We start from the raw sequence: 14,877 nt of genomic DNA, 5'->3' as shown, positions 1-14,877 counted from the left end.
ACGATAGAAGAAGAGAACACTCTGGTCCAGTTTATTCAACATCAGGCCAAACAGGGGTTTCCGATGACACGCAGTATGGTGAGGTATCACGTGCGAGAAATAGTGCGTAGATCTGGTACGTATCTCGCATAAGCATGATATTATTTGATTCAGTATTGGTCAGTATGTTATTTATGTAAAAATTTATCAGATAAAACTTTTTTACACGGAAAGTCTTTGCAAGCATTAACATGTCAACTGTGCAAGAATTTGTGAACAAACATATTTACGATATTCCGATAGGGCCATCGTACCGTCGTAATGTCGACCCCGGATTAGGTTAGGTCGATAATACGATAACACAATGCGACAGCACGACGGCACGATGTGACATCATGTTGCGACATCACAACATGATGCGATATCACGACAGTACGATGCGATTTTACGACAACACGATGCGACAGTGCGACGTTAATATCGTGTTGTCTCATCGTATTGTGTAATACTGGTAGCATCATGCTGCCGTGATATCGATATGGACAATGCGACATTAACATTGCGCAAAAGCACCATATTGACGTTCAGTAAGTGTCGACGTTTAGACAACACGGCAGTCCTGTAACATGCTAGCATCGACTCGTGATATCGTCTTCCTGTTAGACACGCGCAAAAAATGCTTTACATATAGTATATTTTGAAATTTTAGCGCACGTACAACTGAATTAAAAGTTAGGTTACAAAGTTTAATTTGTTTTCATAGGCAGAGAAACTGCTATGAATTTAGAGACAGGGCCATCAGACAAGTGGTTTCGTGCTTTGAAGAAACGGCACACAGATCTGTCAGAGAGAACACCCGACTGTCTAGACAGAGCCAGATGCCGTATGTCTAATCAGGAGACCATGAATGGGTGGTTCGAACTTTTGAGGAATGTGTTGGAAACCAATCAGTTAAAAGAATCACAGGTCACTTTCAAAATTTTCATACTGTAAGGTCCCTATCAGTTAATCTTGAGCTCACATGTCTGCCGGAAAATACATACTTTATTTTTGTATTTCTATCGCGCTATAACAACTTCTAAAACGATAAGATTGGTTGTTGAAACAAATGAAATAGGAATTAAGTAAAATACGCCGATCATTATGGTATTGCATTAGTTCCGGAGATTGAGTACCACTTAAGCCGGCACTAAGGTGCGTGATAAGTGTTGAATTTTCAAGTACTGCCCATGAACAGACTCAATCAAACTGCGTCGGCAATATACACTACTTGCGTTTAAATGGACACCGTTAATTCAAAGATTTGTTTATAGCAATTATTTCAAACCAAGAAATTTTGTTTCGTCTGCATACTCGTTAAACAGATTGTTTTTATCTACATAGTAATGTCATTTTGCAGATATATAACGTTGATAAAAGTGGTTGGTCTGGGAAGGAGAAGCTCAAAATCAAAGTGCTGGGACCCAAGCAGACGCATACTTTCTCAGCTAAAGACGTTACCAGTGGCCACGTGACAGCTAACATCTGCATTTGCGCATATGGCAAGATTCTGCCAGCAATGGTGTTTTTTAAGGTTAGATGGTGATTTGATTCGTTTATTTGGTTTTACGTTATATAATAAAGGAAAAAAGAAACGCAACAAATACTTTTAGCTCACCAAAAAGTATTTACATACATCTAGATTTAAATTTCTTAGTATTTTTGTATTCAGGGTTATTTGGGCTTAAGATATGTTTGTCATACGACAAGGGTAATTTAAATATCAAGCGTAAAAACTATCCCACTGATAAATAACAAGTAAACGTTTCGTCGAAAAGGAAAATAGCTTGTAAGACTCTGAATGCTTTGGTTGACGCTAGATCTCTACGTACTATCTATCCATTTTACAGGGCTCTTTTCCACACAGAAAGTTTGATGATGGCATACCAGACAGCTGGCTGTTTGCAACATCCGAGACCGATTACATGGATGGAGACCTGTTCCTTTTATGGTTCAGGAGGGTTTGCGTGCCAAATTGTGGAAAGGAACGTCCAGTTTTACTGGTTCTTGATAACCACGACTCCCATGCCACACTACCACCTGTGGAATGTGCCAGAAAAAAAACAACATTATTCTGCTAGGGATGCCAGAACATACGACGCTTGACGTAAAGGTGAGCATGTTGTTTAAGTTCGATTATTGCTGTTCCTTTAATATGGTTATTAATGCTTCTTAAGTGCAAGACATTTTTAGTGCGTGCGGGCAATGTCAAGAAAATAGCAAATCGGTTCTTTCTGTACAGTTTTTTTCATCCCCTGGACCAGCTCAGTCGGCAGAGCATTGGATTCTAAATCGGTGTCCGGTTCTATCCCGGGTGGTGACACAACTCTCTGTGTCTACCCTGCCCCCCCCCCCCCCCCCCTGCCCCCACCTCCACTCCCCCACGCCTCTCTATACGTCAGCAATGTAGAAACCCAAGAGTAACTGCCCGTCGATAATTATTCTGACTGTTAATACGGCGTAAAACCCGAAGTTCAAATCAAATTTCTTTTGTTTTCAGGTAAATGGTCCACTCAAGATCAGATTCAATTCTCTTGCCGTGAAGCTGGTATTTGTAAACCAAAGTTTTACTGTTCAGAATGCCCAATTTCCAATCGCTTTTCGACATGCTCTTGAGCAGACTACACCAGCATCCGTGAGAGAGGCATTTGCCGTAATTGGGATAGTACCCTTTAGTCCAAAAGCCATTGACACCAGTCAGCTCGTGCCACCAACGTTCAAAAGAGCAAATCCTCAAAGTAAGTGGTAAAGCGCTTTTCGGTTGAGTAATTTTGCCGTTGATTTATCTATTTGGATCTCTCACTGTCTGAAACCTGAATCTTCATGTGAAAAATTTCTCAGTTCCTTACAGCGGATAAGGGCCTAGTACTTGTTTTTACATGTTAAAGCGGAACTGAAATAATGCTAAATCAGGTGTTAAAAGCTAAAGGTAAACAAACTAAATAAACTAAAAAGTAAGTAATCTTAACAAATAAACGTCATATAAATTGTACTTTTCAGAACTATACAAACATTTAACGAACAATGTCTGATACGCAGATAAAAGATTCTATCTGTAACATAATCATATTTGAATAACTTAATCATTCTGTTATTTTCAGATGGAAGCAAAGAGAACACTAATGTTCGTTCATGCGAAACCTGTGGCTCATTCCTAGTAAACCCTCTTGTGGACCAAAGAATTATACCTGAGAGGATGGCCGATGATTTGATTCCGCCGCCAATGCCTCCAATGAAGTCAAGAAAGAAGGCATCCATGCGTGTTCCAGAGGGTAGGGTTATCAGCGGAGATGAAATGCTGAAGCTGTTGAAGGTAAGTTATTTTTGCGGAGCAAGCAGAAACTGTTTAAGAAGTTACGGTCCGAATTAGCTGGGCCTTGAGCTGATTTTTTCATCCTAAATTCAAAAGGGGTCATCTCCACACCAGTTAAGGTTGATGATTATATATTTAATGTATCACAAGTTGCGAGCAGAAGTTGACTTACGTGTGATACCCTATATTGAAAGTCCACTTTGCTTGACCTATGACATTAAGATCCAAGAATCAGTAGGGGACGTTATTTTAACGTAACACAAGACACTAACAGATATTGACCTCTATTATATAAATGTGTTTGCACTCTGGACTACCAAGGCCGATACCTCTGGTGCTGCTGAGGTTGTCCAATTGTAACTTGCCGGTCGCATTTCCCCGAGGTGGTGAATACTCCTGTGCATTTCACTGGAAAATTTCCAACAACTTCTGACTGATGGAAAGACGGATGCATTGAGGGATAGACGGACGGACGACGCCAAAACAATAAACATATGGAAGATGCAGCGAGGAGAGAGAAGGAAGAGAAGGAGGAGAGACAGAGGCAGAGAGAGGAGAGAAGGATACAGCGACAGAAAGAGGAGGAGGAGAGGCTTGTGAAAAGACAGAAGCGAGAGATGGAGAGGAGATCGAAGGCATTAAGCAAGGAAATGGTCAGGATGAAGAGAGCAGTAGGCGGGAGACTGGCGGCAAAGAAATTTACATGTGGTGTGTGTGGGGGAAGAGGAAGGATGAACGATGAAATTAATGGTGTCATGTGGTATGATTGTGATGAGAGTTTGTGTGAAAGGTGGTACCATGAGGACTGTTTGAGTGTGCGGGAGCGAGAGTATTTGTTGGAAAGCGTGAGTGAGAGGTGTGACTGGTTTTGTAGAAAATGTAAACCATGGTTGTATGTTGAAGAATAAAATGATTTTTATTTCATCCCATAGTTATTTGTCTAATTGTGTGTCCTTACAATGTAGACAGATCACGAATTTGATCAAATGGATGTGGCAAAAATGAACTGCCCACATCCGGTTGCAACACCCGTCACAGTCATGATTATTATCAAGGGCGGATCCAGTAAGGGAGGTGGGCTCGGGGATCGGACACTCTGGAATTTTCAGTGGGGGTCAGGAGGGTCCGGAATTTCTTTAAATCATTGAAAGTTACATATTTTTCAGTTCATTTAGATCTATGTTTGTTTTTCTGATTAAAATCAATTATAGCACAGATCATACTGCAAAATGCATTGAGACCCCCACCGCACCCCCAATGGATGTTTTTTTTTTTGTTTTTGGTTGTCCACTTACTTGGACCCCACCCTGGAATAAACATTGGATCCGCCCTTGATTATTGATAAAATCTGAGTTATATGCGTTTAAACCAATTGTTTTTTGACTCAAAAGTTTGTGTCGTATATACGGCCAGCTGATTTTTTTCAACTCTCGACAGCCTTATATCTTACATTAATAGTTTCCCAAACAAAAAAATCAAGTAACAAATGGTATCAAAATCGTGAATAAATGGTGAACAAATCGGGATTTGCCGATTTATTAACACCATTTGTTTACGATTCATTTAATGAATCGGAAGCAAATCGGGTTTTGCAGAGAAAGTCCCTCCCCCATTCATTGCGGATAACTGATTTGTTTACCATTCATTAGAAACAGATATTTTGTGCAGTACCATTTATTACCGATTCATTAAAAAGTAAAGTTGTGACTTTTTGGGCGGGAAACATGAGTACATGTCAGCCATCTTTAATGCATTTTGGCGGGATAACTGAAATACACATGTAGAGACACCACATCCTCTAAAATACTGGAATTTTAACTGTTATGGAGTAAGTGCAAATGTTTGATTGTCTAATATAGTTGTAAACGGACATGTTTAAGTGCATACATTAACTCTTTACACTATATTTGAAGCTGTTAAGTTTTTAGGAAATAATTACAAGATTGTCATATGTTTTCATGACAACTTTAATTTTTTTTTATAAATTAGATCTGATGTATATGTTCTAATATGTATCATATTTTGGAATTTTGTAATTGCTATATAGTGTAAATAGAATCTATATATTTCATGTTGTTCTTTCCTTACTAGAACATTTAGTTTGCCATTTTTATAGTTAATGCTACCCTTTCTAGAGAATTACAATTCGTCCTCAAACTTTTTGTACCCATGCTTTCGTCCCTTAAAAATAATGCTGAGTTATTAGTACGATTCATTACCGATTCATTAGCACGATTTATTACCGATTTATTAGTGCCACTGATTTCCAAATTCCTTTCATTTCAACTTCAGCATACCCGATTTGTTACCGAGTCACAACAGTTTATTAAAGAATGGTATCAGACCTGTAATATTCCACTGCAATCTAAACTAAATACTTCCTACAGAAAACTTTGTACTACATACTGATGCCTTTTACGCAATGCAACGCAATCTGGGTCTACCGCACTATAAGACCCGGACCTAGTGACCCAAAGCAACTTCGAGTCATGACATTTTATTAAAGAATGGCGTCAAATCTATGATATTCCACTGCACACTTAACTAAATACTTCCTACAGAAAACTTTGTACTGTTTACTGATGCCTTTTACGCAATGCAACGCAATCTAGGTCCTACCGTACTATAAGAGCCGGACCTAGTGACCCAAAGCAACTTCGAGTCATAACATTCTATTACAGAATGGCATCAAATCTATAATATTCCACTGCACTCTTAACTAAATACTTCCTACAGAAAACTTTGTACTATTTACTGATGCCTTTTACGCAATGCAACGCAATCTAGGTCCTACCGTACTATAAGAGCCGGACCTAGTGACCCAAAGCAACTTCGAGTCATAACACTTTATTATAGATTGGCATCAAACCCGTGACATTCCACTGCAATCTTAACTAAATATTTACTGCAGCAAACTTTGCACTATTTACTGATGTCTTATACGCAATGCAACGCAATCTAGGTCCTACCGTACTATAAGAGCCGGACCTAGTGACCCAAAGCAACTTCGAGTCATGACACTTTATTAAAATATGGCATCCAGCCTGTGAAATGTCACTGTTGTCTTAACTAAATATTTAGTGCAAAATCTTTATACAATTTACATATGCCTTTTTTGCAATGCAAAGCAATTTAGATCCTACTGTACTACGAGTGCCGGACCTAGTGACCCAAAGCAACTTCGAGTTATAACACTTAATTAGAGAATGACATCAAAACTGTGGTATTCTACTGCAATCATATAAATACTACATAAATAAATTTTCACTGAAAAAATCTTTATACTATTTACTGATGCCTTTTATACAACACAAAGCAGTCAATGTCCTACCGTACTATAAGAACCGGACTGAGTGATCCAAAGAAACTTCGAGTCATAACACTTTATTAGAAAACGGTATCAAAACTGTGGTATTTTACTGCAATCGTAGATAACTAAATATTTATTGCAAAGTGTTTACTATATACTGATGCCTTTCATGCAACGCCAGGCAATCTAGGTTCTAATGTACTATAAGACCCGGACTTAGTAACCCAAAGCAACTTCGTGTCATAACACCTAAAACATTATGCTATTATGTATTGTAGTCTTAAGCAAAGCAAACTACACAACAGCGATTAAACTCGTACAAGCAACGGTTTGCAAGAACGTATGTGGCAGTTGCGATGCAACAAGCTAACTACATTATTGAAGCTGTCATGTCCCCTCGGGTACGAATTGGAAACGACCGACGAGAAATGATAGCTGAATGTCTAACAAAGATGCTCTAGATTAGATATAATTATAAACGCTTACTAAATGCATTTAATATAGATATCACGCAGTCTCCCCCCTGCCAACTTGAATTCTCCAGTAACATATCATGATGACGTAGAGCGACAATTAAATTATTGTGTCGTAGGCTACCATAAAAGCATAAAATAAATAATTTTATCCCTTCAAAAGCAAGTTCCATAACAAGCTTTAAAACAATATATTTGTAATGAACGTTATCTGATTCGTTATCTGATTGAGAATCCAGAGTATACAAACACTTGGCATTTAAACGCACATAATTAAATAACACACATTAAAATTGATAACACATCTTATGTTACTGTTTATCTCCACACTTGCTGAATGGCATATTATCCGTGTTCCACATCTAATCATTATCTTCAGCAGTCCAATACTTCGAGCAAATATGTGTGAAATCGTCTTTGGAAACCTTTTGATTTATTTGTACACTCATCCTCGTCAAGTAACGATCTGAAATATATGACTAGAGCAGAAAATCTGTCTCAACTCTCCTACTGAAACAGCTCGAGATAGAGAGAGGATAATATAACAATGTTGGCAAAATGAACATATATGTAAATTATGTGGAACTGGTAAAGAAAATTAAATGCACTTCCTTTTGCTATGTCCTTGTTTACAGAAATTAAGAGCAAAGCATATTCCAGGAAATATTGTATCAATTTATGTCTACTCATTTATTATCCTTATAAGCAGTAGCAATAAAACTACAATAAAAATGTTGCCATGTACGCATACTATGATTTTATAGAACGTAAACGTTTGCTTTAAATATAATAATATGTACTATATACATGAAACTAAAGTATACAAGTTAATAGGTTTATATTATGAATAAGATTTGAATTTACGTCCCGTATTCCATAAATGTACTGCTGATTGTATATACATGCATATTTTGATTCTGGGCCGGTGGCCGCTACATCAAATAAACTTCGTCATTATCATTGTCATATTGAAACTGGACGGAAACGCATTTTATAAAACAGAACATTGCAAGCGGCGCCTTTGTAATCTCATTATGGGGTGTGGCGGGTGGGCAAAATTGTCAAATTAACATGTACTCGCTCAACCAACGTACAAAAACAGACAGAGAGCTGCACGAGAATTCTCAGCTTTTTATGCAAGTTTAACAGACTGTTTACCGATATCAAATTTAACTAGCTACAGGTTTGTATAAACTCGGGTACCAATTTATAACGATAAGCGCGAGAGCGTATCGGTTCCATAGCAACGGACGTGACATTTGATTTCTCTAAACAAAAATCAAATTATTTTAAAAGAAAAATAATTTTTATTATTTGAAATTACTCGAAATAAAAATAAACACACATTGCCTCCTCTATATGTTTAATAATTACCTTGCAAACAATTCTATCATAACAACAAATGTAACAAAATAAAGTGATCATAAGTTAAATAATTAATAACTTTTTTTGTCAAAAATAAGTAACCTCCTCAACGGGACCGGGTACGCCTGAGGCTCCTGCCCAGCTGATGAAGGTTAATGAACTTAACTGCCTTGCCAACAATTCTGAACATACTCAACAACAAAAATTAAATATGACAAAAATAAAGTTATCCGTTAAGTAATTAAAACCTAATTCAATCTTAAATACGCAGTAACATTTTCAACGAGACAGGGTAGGCACAGAAGTTCCTGTCAAGTTGGTTTGAAGGTTCAATTACATTTACATAATATTATAACAAGATTGGATAGTATTATAATAAGATGGATTGTAACGGCCGCTCTAATTAAACTTGATAGGGTAAGCGCGAGGGCTCCGACCAAGTTGATGAAAAATTCACTCGACGGGAAGGAGACCAAGCGTGACATGCCAGTCAGTCCGAATAATCAAAAATCATACCTTAACGGAAAATATGTAACTGCAACGCAATGCAACAACTTAAACAAACTAAGGTTAAATACCAATTGCGGTTCACGTTTGCGTCTATTATGACAATGCGCGAGCTAGATCAATCGGGCTTACAATAGTGTTAAGTCAAAAAACGTTTAAACTGATACCGGTTAACGAATCTAACGCCCGGTCACTTTCCAGTCGATAGAATTTTCTCGCCACAATAAATTTTCAGAAATTTATCCCCCAAAATTCTTATCGATTGGAAGCCATGTTCTTAGAAATATAATCTTTTAAACACAGTTGCCAAATGGTCCAGCCCTGCAGCAAAGATTGTATTTACCTTATGATGTCTTTTAGCAGACAGAATCTTTCTTTCTTTAATTTATTTTTATTCATTTATTTACTTATTAATTCATTTATTAATATATTTATTTTAATTATTTTTGTTTTGTTTTCTAATAATATAAGATGTTATTTTCTGTTCAAATGCTGTCTTCTAATGTTGTAGTTGTTTATTAGCAAAATTATCCACAAAGACCAGCGGTTCTCTTCATGACTTACAAAACATCTAAGTGGCAACTGTTGTGGCAATGAACTGTCAATACGCTACTTTTAGGATGATAACAGTAAATCTAATGTTTATTTTAAAACGACATATTTATTCTGTACGTACACGGCCGATATATAGGTCACGCACACACCTGTTTAATATAAGCTACACGCCTCGTTGAATATGCCATGTCGATAAAGTAGAATGCTTGACATGTAACCGTTTACTCTATGTTTTTAAATTGCTGCCACTTATTCATCATTAAATATTTTTCTATACTGTTTTTTTTGTGTTTTCCGGCCAAAAGTTTGAATTATGTGCATAAAGTGTTTTACATGTATTTACTATAAAAACTAAGTAGTTATTTATGATCGTGCCATATAAAATTTCACATGTAATCCTGTATAAAATCAGCTGTTTTTATGTAATTTTGTTGAACTTTCTGTCAATAATTTATCAAAAATGCTATAAAATTCCAGCTATATTTATTCTCTAGCGGTGCTAATTTTACACGCATGTTTTTTATGTACGTGACGCCTAAATTTCGCGTGAGCCGTTTAAATAACTAATTACTAGTTTCTTTACTGTTTATTTACTTATACATCTTCACTACAACATTTTTCTAATATTCACTGCTAAATTTTCCTATGATGACTACCTCTTTCATACCCAGTTGTCCCGGACCGTGCACCAACCAGTATGTACTTTTGCCGTCCGATACCCGTTCATCCTAGATTTTGAACTAACCTTACCATAAAACTAGGTCAATGTAATGATTCAGTTTCTACGGGACGATACTAATAGGCGATACAAATGGGCCCGCAACCCTTCTTGCTTCATCTTCCTTATTTCTTTCTGTACTATACAAGAATTCAGTGCAACCGAGCAAAGATTTTTTGAATTCGAAGCAATCGAGAATAGGAAACTCTTGGTTAAAACCACCCATCTACTTTACCGTTATCACGTGCATATCGTTTCAAAACGTTTATATTAGCTGGTGATTTGGCCGAGTTAATTATCCGAACTGAAAAACTCATCATAGTGACCGTGATGTTTGAAGGAATTTACTTGCAAACAGAGGATTTTTATACCATTATGCCGCCACACCCACTTTGAGAATTATTATTAGCACATGGAATATTGCTACTTATACAGTTATTAGAAAGAACTACATCAGAATTTGAAAGAATTTGTTCAAAGTCAATAACAATTGACCCATCAGAATAATCCTGTAGTAGTCTGTTTCCTCTATCGTCAATGTCACCAGTGTTGACTGTTCGACCTTCAGGTGCCACAAGTTCGCCAACAGGCCTGCTTTCAAGGTTACACTCGTCGGCTTTTCATTTACGACGGACCTCTCGTATTACGCCTGTTCTCTTCATTGTCGGTTGTTGTCAGACCAGCCCGTTTCTCTTATTACAACCTCTCGGCAAGCGTAGAGAATTAAATTCTTTATAAAATTGTCAACTCAAAATTGTCAACTTTACATGTACTCGCTCAGCCAACGTACAAAAACAGACAGAGAGCTGCACGAGAATTCTCAGCTTTTTATGCAAGTTTAACAGACTGTTTACCGATATCAAATTTAATTAGCTACAGGCATGTATAAACTCGGGTTCCAATTTATAACGATAAGCGCGAGAGCGTATCGGTTCCATAGCAACGGACGTGACATTTGATTTCTCTAAAAATAAATCAAATTATTTTAAAAGAAAAATAATTTTTATCATTATGACCTATGTATCTAGACACATATGCTGATAAAGACTTCTTGTACATGTTGGACTATTGTTTTGATACTTCTTTTAGGTAAGTAAAGTAACCACTATCACGTTAAGGGATGTCGATTACACGAAGAAATGGTTTTGAACGAGCCTTGTTGACGGGTTTGTGAGCTAATTGTCACGGCTTTTAGGACGTTTTCTGTGTTATTTACCGTCATTGAAAAAGTTAGTAAGAATTTCTCATATTGATATGTTTCTTCCATTTTTTGATTTTAATAAAATGTCCAAATTACCGATATTTATAAGTTATAAATTTGTCAAACTACAGACAGAAATCCGTGACATAGAAAATGAGTTGTCATAAAACCCATGACATTTAGAAAAACATGGCATTAGGTGTACTTTGCTATTCATATAATCTGTTCATGGTTGTCACTTATTTGAGGCCTGTTAACACTATATTGTCACAAATAAGTTCAATAGTGAACAGACGTATCAGTATGTGAAATTCTAACTTTTTGTCGTTTTCGATAGCGGCAAATAACAAAAATCGCCATGAAACCGTTGACACTTTGCTCACAAACCCGTTACCTAACCATTTTTTTCGTGTGACCGACATCCATAAGCGTGACTATACATGTATCATTAACAGCATTACTAGGTTATTTAACATTGTTCTGCACAATACGGAGATATATTTGGACGAGTACCCAGCTGAGAAAACCATACTGGACGAGCCGCTAGGCGAGTTCAATATGGTTTTCTCAGCTGGGTACGAGTCTTCAAATAATCTAGATAAAACTCCAACCCCACATCATTTAAGTGTACACCGTCATCCCTAAAAAAGTTAGTTTCCGTATCTATGTCAGGGCTTATGAAATCTCCCCTGCCAGAACGGCATGTTGCTATACGGCCCAACCTATTGATAGGCTTGCGCTTTGTCTCCAATGACTTTACGTTCGTGACCCCCCTCCAAACACGCCTGGGTAAAATGTCAACCCATATCAAAACGGTGTCAGGAAAAGCCTCACGGAGGTATTCGATTTCCCCTTTCATACTTCTTCTCATTTTGATCAAAGATAATGAGGCAAGATCGTTACCACCTAAATGTATGATGATAATCTTGGGTGGAGGCGATAGCAGCACCTGGGTCTCTATGGAGTTGCGGAAAGAGGTCCAGCCGAGTCCCCTCACTCCCCACCAAGCAATTGTTAAGTCAGGCAAGCGAATGTTGACCTTTCCTGTGTCCGTCGCTCGGATGCCGGCCCAGTAAGGGATTGAATCCCCTAAAACCCATACATCTACAAGTATCGAGAAACAGAATTGGTAGTCATAATTTGCCGCTAAAGCGAAAATGAAATAAGTACAGTGCAACCCCTATAAAGTAACACCGTTTGGGAAATACAAATATTGACTATTATGTAATAGTTGTTGCCCTGAGGAAGTAATTTTGACGGTATGTTACAGCATGAGGAAGTTTGAATGTTGTTCTAAAGAGGTTTTTGCTTAATAGCAGGATAGCTTTAAAGAGATTGTACTGTATATTTCGTAAGTACACAAAGGCCACGCAAATGCCGTACTTTGAAAACAAGTATATTTATTGAATCAAGAGTGATAAGAGTTGTGTGCCCTGACCTATTTCTGATAGCGGATATATAATTTATAACAGTTTGATGTCCATCTACCCATTTTCATAATAACTTCTGGTGGAAAACATTGAGACGCTAAATCAGTAGCCCGACCGATTCTAAAACTATGTGATCCCAAAGGAAATCTGGTACCGGGTGAGGACACTGGTCTGCGTCTGGAGCTAGCTTCCGAAACCTGTCCAGCTGAAAGCGAGACAAAGCATCACAAACGTTGTTAGAATGACCTGGGACGGGAACTGCCTTAATTACGATGTTAAAGTTAAAACATCTTAACGTTAAGATTCTTACAATGCACATGACTTTTTCCGACTTAGAAGATAATTTGTTCAAGATCTGAACTACTGCCATATTATCGCAGTTAAATTTGATCTTCATATTTTTTAGATCTTTTCCCCAAATAAATATAGCAACCAAAATGGGGAACAACTCTAAAACTGTTATATCGGACGTAAGACCACGTGCACGCCACGTGATTAGCCATTTCGCGTGACACCAGAGACCTTGAAAGTAAATCCCGAATCCTAATTCCGTGCCCACCGCGCTATCAGTGTACAATTGTGCGTCTTCATTTGTGACCCAATACTGATCATGAACAATGGAAATGCCGGTGAAATTCTGAAGCAGAGTTAACCACATTTTTAAGTCCAGTCTTATCTCTTCATTTACCCGGATATGATGATAAGGCTTTGTAAGAGTTTATTAGGCGGCGAATAAATGGCCTGCCCACAACTATTGCCCTGCAACAAAAATTCAGAGACTCTATGAGAGACTGCATTTTCTTAAGTGTTGTTTTTTTTCGTGAAAGTATTTCTTTAATTGTTTGAACAACCGTTTGAATTTTTGGCATTGGGATTCTCACCGTCATATTGATTGAATCCAGTTCTAGTCCTAAGAATATTAAAACTTCTGTCGGGCCTTCCGTTTTTTCGAGAGCTAGAGGTACACCAAGTTCTGACATTGTGTTTTTGAAAAATTCTAATGCTCGAGTGCATGATTCTAACGACTTGTCTCCCCCCAAAAAAATCATCAAGATTGTGAATTAAATTTCGTTTTTTAACTTAAGCTTTACACAAAACTTCAGAAACTAGAAAATCTTTCGAATGTAATACAACTAATCGACGCTCCAAAAGGAAGGGCCTTATCAAATTGAAAATAGCCATTATAGCAAAATCCTAGCAGTTCGAAATCTGACGGCCGGATTGGAATTAAGCGATATGCACTTTTTATATCAGACTTGAAAAGCTTGCAGTTTCGTCCTAGATTTTGAACCAGTTTAACCGCTTCATCAAAACTAGTGCACTGGACCGTGCATAAAGCCGGGTCAATATGATCATTGATTGAACCGCCAGAGGGGTATGACAAATGGTGAATCATGCGGAATTCCCCAGGAGCTTTTTTTGGAACAAGGCCAATCGATGACACGATTAGATTTTTAAGCGGGCGGTGAATGAATGGACCTGCAACGCTGCCTGCCTCTTTTTCTTTATTAATTTGATTTTTGAGTCGGCTAAAGGCTGAAAGCCTTTTGACGAGTCCTTGCTATCCAACGATTCTCTTAACGGACCAAATAACACAGTGAAGGGATGTAGTTCCATTAGATTTCTCAAACTTCAAACAGTTCACTGCATGAATGAAGTTAAGTTGTCTCAATTCTCTTTGCTATGACCAATATACGATGTAATATGTCATATTTATGACTTGTAATTGTGCAATTCTCGAATGTAACTCATTAAGCATAAATGTGCATTTTAAGAATTGCGCAGGCTTACAAAGCTTGGGTAACATCCAGCGAAAGACAAAAAATAGTTCCAGCAGGGCTCCAGATAAGATGCGTATTAGCGTAAATTACGTATAGAAATAATGCAAATACGCATGTCTAATAATTTCTAAGCGTATAAAAACGTATATAAAATTACAGAAAACGCACACAATGCTTTTTTAAAAACAAAATCTGAATCGTATGGA

General features: G+C 37.4%; 2 protein-coding genes across 3 annotated transcripts in view; one reads left to right on the top strand and one right to left on the bottom strand.

The window, feature by feature from the left end:
- LOC123524838 (uncharacterized) overlaps positions 1-14,877 on the bottom strand; it is a 474,072-nt gene that overhangs the window by 278,823 nt on the left and 180,372 nt on the right. The gene's annotated exons all lie outside the window — the stretch shown is intronic.
- On the top strand, positions 3,826-4,239 carry LOC128555889 (mitogen-activated protein kinase 7-like). Its single transcript, XM_053539687.1, has one exon. The coding sequence runs from the start codon at positions 3,826-3,828 to the stop codon at positions 4,237-4,239; it is 414 nt and encodes a 137-aa protein (XP_053395662.1).

This window comes from Mercenaria mercenaria, chromosome 3 (genome assembly GCF_021730395.1).
Source record: "Mercenaria mercenaria strain notata chromosome 3, MADL_Memer_1, whole genome shotgun sequence".
Taxonomy (NCBI): domain Eukaryota; kingdom Metazoa; phylum Mollusca; class Bivalvia; order Venerida; family Veneridae; genus Mercenaria; species Mercenaria mercenaria.
Note: the sequence above shows the minus strand (reverse complement) of the source record. Positions and strands in the feature narration are given on the sequence as shown.

Coding starts and splice junctions, on each gene's coding strand:
- LOC128555889 (XM_053539687.1), top strand. CDS start 3,826: ATGGAAGATGCAGCGAGGAGAGAGAAGGAAGAGAAGGAGGAGAGACAG.